Here is a 7637-nt window from a genome sequence, read left to right as displayed (position 1 = left end):
TGGGGGAGACACATATGAAGGGGGGGGGTCTCGGAGTGGCAAACTATTTTTGGAAATGTTTTGAAATGGGGGGGCGGGTACAAATGCACTTGTTCTAAATATTAAGGGGGGGGGGGGTGCCCGTAAAACTAAACGCCCCAACACACACACACACACACACACACAACCACACACTCACACTCACACACACACCCACGCACACACACACACACGGATTATGAATGTCAAGAGACTCCGTTACTGTGACAACCACTGTTAGGGATTGCATCAATGTGTGTAATCACACGAGACTGAGAAACCAGAGTGAGGTCATGTCTCACACCCGACTAACACGCACACACACACACACACACACACACACACACTAGCTGCTGCTCTCGCGGCACACATGATTAAAATCTTTATCTTTATTTAACACCTTTTAAAATGTATTGTACAGACAGAAATATAAACCAGTGTTGTCTCTTTGTCATTGTTTTGTGTCTCTTTGTGGTTGTTTTGTATCTCTTTGTGATTGTAATGTTTCTCTTTGTAGTTTTGTGTCATTTTGTAGTTGTAATTGTTACGGTCGGTTTATTCTGGACCCAAACGCAGACAACGGGACAGCAGAATATGTGAGACAAAGGGTTTTATTTGGCTTGTCTGTGGAGCCGGTGGAACATGCAGGTGGAGCAGCGAGGCGGTGTATGCGGCGGCGTGGCACGGGAATCGCTGAGGCAGAGGGAAAACACAAGTTAGTTGAAAACGTCAAAAAGGCTAACTTGCTCGAAGAGAAGATTTAAACTCAAATGGGCCGAGGTTGTAGCTACCACTGAGCTGAAGGAACAATCTGGCGATGAGACTGAAGGAAGCCGGGGTATTTGAACTGAAGGTGATGAAGGTCTAATTGTTGTCAGGTGAGGAGATGAGCCCAGGTGCCGGATGATTGCAGCCGCACACACAGACAGACAACAGAGGGGAGACAAGCTGAGGTCACAGCGGAGGGCACAGAGGACTGGAGGAAACTGGATTGAGCAGTGAGACGTGGAAGGTAGGATGGACCCTTAAAGAGGCTGGGAGTTTGAGCTGGACCGCAGAGGGGTTGATGACTTTATCCACCTCAAAGGGTCCGACAAACCGGGGTGCCAACTTTCGGGATTTTACTTGAAGCGGTAAGTCCCGCGATGATAGCCATACTTTTTGGCCTGGAAGATAGATAGGTGCAGGAGCTCTGTGACGGTCAGCGATGCGCTTGTTCCGGGTGACCGAACGCTGGAGTGCCGACTGGACCTCCCTCCATACCTTTCGGCATCTACAGAGGTTGGCCTGGACAGTTGGTACCGATATTTCCCCTTCTTGGGCCGGAAACAAGGGCGGCTGATACCCCAAGGAGGCCATGAAGGGGGGCATGCCAGTGGCGGTGCTAGTGAGTGAGTTGTGCGCATATTCGACCCACGGCAAGTGTACGGACCAGGAGGACGGGTGGCGAGCAGTGACACAACGCAGAGCTGACTCTAAATCTTGGTTGGCCCATTCCATCTGGCCGTTCGTCTGCGGATGGTAACCAGATGAGAGACTGGCGGTGGCACCCAGCGCCCGACAGAAAGCCTTCCAGACCTGTGACGAGAACTGCGGCCCTTGGTCAGACACAATATCCAGGGGAATGCCGTGGAGTCGGAAAACATGGAGAACCAAAAGGTCAGCAGTCTCCATGGCCAAAGGCAATTTGGGGAGGGGAATGAAATGGACCGCCTTGGAAAACCGGTCCACAATAGTTAAAATGGTGGTATTGCCTCCAGACAGGGGCAGGCCCATGACAAAATCCACTGCGATGGGAGACCAGGGACGGTGGGGGATAGGCAAAGTCCGCAACTGACCAGCCGGGGTTTGGTGAGACGCCTTGCTGCGAGCACAGACTGTACAGGCTGACACAAATGCACGGGTGTCTCTGGACATGGATGGCCACCAGAACCATTGGCGAATGAAGGCAAGCGTGCGGTGGAACCCAGGATGGCAGGTGAGTCTCGAGGAGTGTCCCCATTGTAGTACCTGGGATCTGACTGTGTCCGGCACAAACAAACAGTTTGGAGGACCACCACCTGGATCCGGCTGGGAGCGTTGGGCCTTCTGGACGAGAGACTCAACTCCCCATGTAACAGTGGCCAACACGCAGGAGGGGAGAAGAATGGGTTCGGGCTCGAAGGGGGGTTCTCTCCGTGGTGGACTGCCGAGACTTGATGTTGCGTGAACCAGGCCGGTAGGTGAGTGTAAAATTGAACCTTCCCAGGAACAATGCCTACTGAGCCCGTCGGGAGTTTAGTCTCTTGGCAGAGCGGAGGTAAGAGAGATTCTTATGATCTGCCCAACAATGAATGAGTGTTCAGCTCCCTCCAACCAGTGCCTCCACTCCTGGAGTGCGAGAACCACTGCCAATAGTTCGCAGTTTCCCACATCATAGTTGCGCTCTGCGGGGAACAGGTGCCGGGAAAAAAAAGTGCAGGGGTGCATCTTCTGATCCTGGGGAGACCGCTGGGAGAGGATGGCCCCGACTCCAGAATCCGAGGCATCCACCTCCACAACGAACTGCAGAGAGTGATCGGGATGAACTAATACCGGGGCCGTAGTGAACAGTTGTTTGAGGAAGGCGAAAGCAGCGTCAGCCTCTAGAGTCCATGTAAAGGGAACGGCAGTGGAGGTGAGTTACGTGAGAGGGGTAGCCACCCTGCTGTAATTGCGAATAAACCGTCTGTAAAAGTTGGCAAACCCTAAGAACCACTGCAACTGTTTCCGAGTGGTGGGAGTAGGCCACTCTGCCACTGCCTGAACCTTTGCTGCATCCGCCCTCACCTGCCCCGGCTGGATGATGAATCCAAGGAAACTCACTGTGGTGACATGGAATTCACATTTCTCCGCCTTTACAAAAAGCTTGTTCTCCAGTAGTCGCTGTAGCACTAGCCTGACATGCTTGATGTGTTCCTCCATGTTCCGGGAGAAGATGAGGATGTCATCAATGTAGACCAAAACGAAGCGGAATGGGCCGAGGTTGTAGCTACCACTGAGCTGAAGGAACAATCTGGCGATGAGACTGAAGGAAGCCAGGGTATTTGAACTGAAGGTGATGAAGGTCATCATAGGCATAGCCAATGTGGTGCTGATTAAATCTGCTGTCACAGATGTATTGAGGACTCTGCCAGGTATCATAAGTCTGTCCCCCACTCTGTGTCCAGTTCTCTTTATACATCTATGGACGTTGTCGGATCCTCAGCCAGTTGCACGCCATTTCTCTTCTTTGGCTCCATTTATAATGAAATGTCTTGTCTTAAAAAAGGACAATCTCTGGTGGTTGGTATCCTCCACTAGTTCGATTCTGTGCAAAAACAAATCTGTCCGTCTGTCACCACTAAAATCACTTTCTATGGTCCTGTCATAAAACAGAACTCTGTGAGTTTACTTCTTCTTTGTCTCAGTGGTTCTGTGACATATTGTCTGATGCTTGTTTCCATTCTGAGAGGAACGTTGGTGAATTGATTTCCTTTCCGACGTATCATCAGCTGTGTTTTGTTTGTCTTGCTTTTTGCAGATATATTTTTGCCATCATGGCGGAGAGTGCTGACATGGAGCAGCTCCTGACGTCTTTTAAGAAGTTCGCTGTCCACGGAGACACAAAGGCCACGGGGAAGGAGCTTAACGGGAAGAACTGGGCCAAACTGTGCAAAGACTGCAGGATCATCGACGGCAAGAACGTAACCGCCACCGACGTGGACATCGTCTTCTCCAAAGTCAAGTGAGTCTACAGTTTGAGTATCCTGAACAGACGGTATTCCCATTGTTGTTATTATCTGCAGCTCTTGTTTCACAGTAACTCCAGTTTGGTGATTTCTGCTGCTGTTTTTGTTGCCTCTGTGTGAAGACAGAAGACATCTCGGGTCGTCACCTACGAGGAGTTCCAGAGGGCTCTGGAGGAGTTGGCCCCGAAGAGGTTCAAAGGTCAAAGTAAAGAGGAGGCGCTGGAGTCCATCTATAAACTGGTGAAAGGCCGAGAGCCCACCAACGTGGGAGTGACGGTGAGATGAGAAGCTTTTATCTGAAAAATGTAGCTTCTTGTGATTGTGGACCTTTTTTGTTGTTGAAATGTACAAAACTCTGATGTTTTGACATTGTTTTGTGTCTCTTTGTGGTTGTTTTGTGTCTCTGATGTTTTGACATGAACACGACATGAAACAAGAACTTTTTCAAAATGATAAAGTCCACTGAAATCGAACTAGGGGCCTCCCAGACTCTGATTATTGGACACCTGTCTCACTGAACATGTCTCACACACAGGAGTATACGTATGAAGGTAGTAATCTGAGAATCTGCGTCCTGATGCTGCCGGAGCTCAGGTGTCCATAGAAACCAGTGGGTGCAGCTGTTTTGATGGGTGTCACACATGGATATAAATTACAGTATCATCTGCATACAAGTGAACTTCACACCGTGTTCAGGCCGATGGTGAATCATTCATAAGATGAACAGCAGAGGTTCCAGGACGGCTCTGTTGGTAAGAAAGTAATCAAACAGCTGGATGGTTTTAAATAGATAAGATAAGACAAAACAAAAACAGCAGCAAAGTATCTTAATCGTTGACTCTTAATCTATTATAAACAGCTGCAATTTATTGATATTACTTCATGCGTCCGGGTCGTGTGTGTGTCTGTCTGTCTGTCTGTCCACGGCTAATCTTTCATTCTACTGGACCCGTTGGCCTGATGTTTTCTGTGCTCATTCATCGCTGTTAGTTCAAGGACCTCTCACGGTTGCGGAGATTCAAACTTTTTGAAAACAGATTTTATTGACTGCTAACTCCTCACTTCTCCTAAAGGGCCAGTAGGGGCCGCAAGTGATCAACAACTGCTTCACTAGCTAAAAGGCTTTTCTGTCAATCTGCTTTGGCTTAAAACAAACCTTACTAGTCTGTTACAGGACACAACTGACATCCACAGAAAAAAGTTGTAGAAATCACATTTATTTTGCCGTCATCTAGACTTTGAGTTTACTTTTCTAGTTTGATTTGCAACAATTTATAACAAAAAGTAAAACATTGCAACTATTAATAATGTATAGTTTTTTTTATTTCCACCCTTCTCTGAATCAGTCTGGACCCCTGAGGGTTGAGGGGGAGGAGCCTGAGGCATTAAACACCTGTGTGTCATCTGCATAGAAACGGACGTAGACGTACTGACGCTGTTTAAAATGTGTGTGTTGCCCTTTAAAACTCTAGTAAGACAGCTGAGCTGTCTGTCTCTAAGAGCGTCCTCCAGACATGATCAGACAGGATGAAGGAGGTTCATCGCCCCCCCGGGCTTCTTCTTCTTCTTCTTCAGGTCTCACGTCTCACTCTCCTCTAAATGTTTGGACCCTCATCAGACGGGTTTCTTATTATAATGAAGTCATCAGAGTCTGAGGCCAGGAGCTGGTTTGGTTCATCTTGGGGTCTTTAGACACTGAGACAGAGGAGACCCAGCAAACAGTCTTTTAAAGTGTTAGTTCAAGCTTTGTAAAGATGCGTGAAGAGGAAAACTTTTTCATGTGTAATCAATCCAAACTCCATTCAGAAAACAAGTATTTTAAAAGTTATTTACTTGTCGTTTTTTGGAGAGAGCTAGCAAAACATGAATTTAGACATTTTACAAATCATCATCATTATGTAGTTATTTCAGCATCCCTTTTATCTGTTTATTGTAATTAAATCACAGCAAAATCTGTTAATTTTGGGTTCATGCAGCTGCAGTAGACCAGCCGATGTGTGTCTTGATAGACACAGTGAATACAGCTCCAGATGATGTTATGAAGCAGACAAGACGTTTAGTTTCTCAGGATATCTGGGATTTCTACAACATTATTTCTTTCATGGGTTGATAGCGGAAATAAATGGCTTAAGTTGATAACGGCTTCCATGGAGATAAGCCACGCCCCCTCTCCGGCGCACCTGTAAACGCAGCTTTAGTCTCATTTCTTTTCTCTGTGTTTCCATCAGAAAGTGGCGAAGGCGAAGGCGGTGGATCGGCTGACCGATGCGTCCCGCTACACCGGGTCTCACAAGGAGCGTTTCGACGAGAGCGGCAAGGGGAAAGGTCGCGAGGGCCGCGAGGAGATTGTGGAGAAGACGGGCTACGTGGGAGCGTACAAGAACGCCGGGACGTACGACGACAAGATGAAGGCCGAGAAATAACAGGAAGTACCTGTTCCTTCAGTCTGGGACCAGACCTTGAACTTTGACCCCCCCCCCCCTCTATGTGTGTGCATGTGTCTGTGTGTGTGTGTGTGTGTGTTTGAACTGGACGCAGCTTCGTGTTCAGACTGATGAACTCTATAAACCCATCGGACAGTCTGGTGGATCACATCCAGGACTGTGCTGCACCAGGTCTTCATGAGTCCCTTTAGCTCCGTTCAGACTGGATTCTGTCTGTTAGCGGTTTCAGCTCATTGCTAACATGCTAACAGCGACCTATTTGTCAACAGTCTTTTTTTTTTTAGTTCACATGAAGTCAGAGTGTCTCCATCAACTATCAGCTGATTACTGTGATTCTGAATACAACTTAAAGGGCCAGCATGCAGAATGTGGCGCCATCTAGTGTTGAAGTTTCAAATTACAACCAACTAAAAAACTTCTTATTTTTTAGGTGATTATAGACCAAAGAAAGTTATTAATATTATAATTACATATAAATGTTACACACTGTTCCTTTAAAGACATGACGCTTCTTTTGTCTTTGTGAATGTTTGTGTCCACGTCTATTACAGACCATAATATCCTGTCATGTCACCATGGTTACAGCCAATGATGAGCTATGTGTTGTCATAGCAACCAGACGTCCTCTCAGCTCACTGGTTGAAAAGTTTTGGGACATTTTTGGGGATTTCCTTTTATTTCTTCATCCTGCATATTGTTGCTTTGTTTAGTTGTTTTAACATTCTGCAGTTTTCTTCTTGTTCTTCTTCTGCATTATAACGATATTTTAATCTTTGATGTCTGGATTTGATTCAGGAGCAGAAACTGGACTGTAGCTTCAGTGAAAGTTACTTAAATAATAAAAGGTTAAAGAAATGTTTTCTTTTCTCTCTGTTTTTACTGCTGGAACGTCTTTTAGAAACTCGTGGATGTTTTAGAATGCTTGGTTTTCCAAACAAGGTAAAGTTGGTGAAATGTTTTTTATGGCTTCTTCTACTTCTGAGAGTTCAGTAAATGTTGGTGGTGATTAACGACGGGATGATGCGTGTAATTCAGTCACATGACGCTCAGAAACAAAACATTATGACCTCATCAACTTTTTCAACTTCTTATCTATTTATTTTGTTCTATTGTTTTATTCTATTGTTTTATAAAATAATGCAGCTACAGAAATCATTTAAAAAAGAACAAACAAGAACAACAGAACATGCAGAAAAAGAACTAAAGTGAAGGAAAGAAAGAATTATTCTAGAAAACCTAGAACAAATAAAAGGTGAATATTTAATGAGATTCATCTTTTGTTTTCTCCATTATTAACATTCATTAAAAGACAGAAAACAAGTCTTTAATTTCGACAATGCAATGATCCAAAGAATACAAAGGACATTGCTCATTTTATTTTTTGCACTTAAACTATTCATCGTTCATTAAGAATCAACAGAAACTG

At 45.8% G+C, this 7637-nt stretch overlaps 1 protein-coding gene across 1 annotated transcript; it reads left to right on the top strand.

The window, feature by feature from the left end:
• The first annotated feature begins 3486 nt into the window (after positions 1-3486).
• tppp3 (tubulin polymerization-promoting protein family member 3) lies at positions 3487-7066 on the top strand. The gene is made up of 3 exons (XM_031839442.1): positions 3487-3763; positions 3890-4043; positions 5996-7066. Exons 1-3 carry the CDS (start codon positions 3576-3578, stop codon positions 6188-6190), a joined length of 537 nt encoding a protein of 178 aa, XP_031695302.1. The 5' UTR covers positions 3487-3575; the 3' UTR covers positions 6191-7066.
• Positions 7067-7637: the final 571 nt, after the last annotated feature.

This window comes from Anarrhichthys ocellatus, unplaced genomic scaffold (assembly GCF_004355925.1).
Source record: "Anarrhichthys ocellatus isolate YVR2014 unplaced genomic scaffold, GSC_Weel_1.0 scaffold1614, whole genome shotgun sequence".
In the NCBI taxonomy this organism is placed as follows: Eukaryota; Metazoa; Chordata; class Actinopteri; order Perciformes; family Anarhichadidae; genus Anarrhichthys; species Anarrhichthys ocellatus.
The sequence above is the reverse complement of the archived record's forward strand: the minus strand, read 5'-3'. Positions and strand labels throughout refer to the sequence as shown.

Excerpts from the sequence above, each read along its gene's own strand:
- tppp3 (XM_031839442.1), top strand. The coding sequence starts at position 3,576 with ATGGCGGAGAGTGCTGACATGGAGCAGCTCCTGACGTCTTTTAAGAAG. Across the intron at positions 3,764-3,889 it reads ATCGTCTTCTCCAAAGTCAA|ACAGAAGACATCTCGGGTCG; the intron begins GTGAGTCTACAG and ends CTCTGTGTGAAG. Across the intron at positions 4,044-5,995 it reads CCACCAACGTGGGAGTGACG|AAAGTGGCGAAGGCGAAGGC; the intron begins GTGAGATGAGAA and ends TGTTTCCATCAG.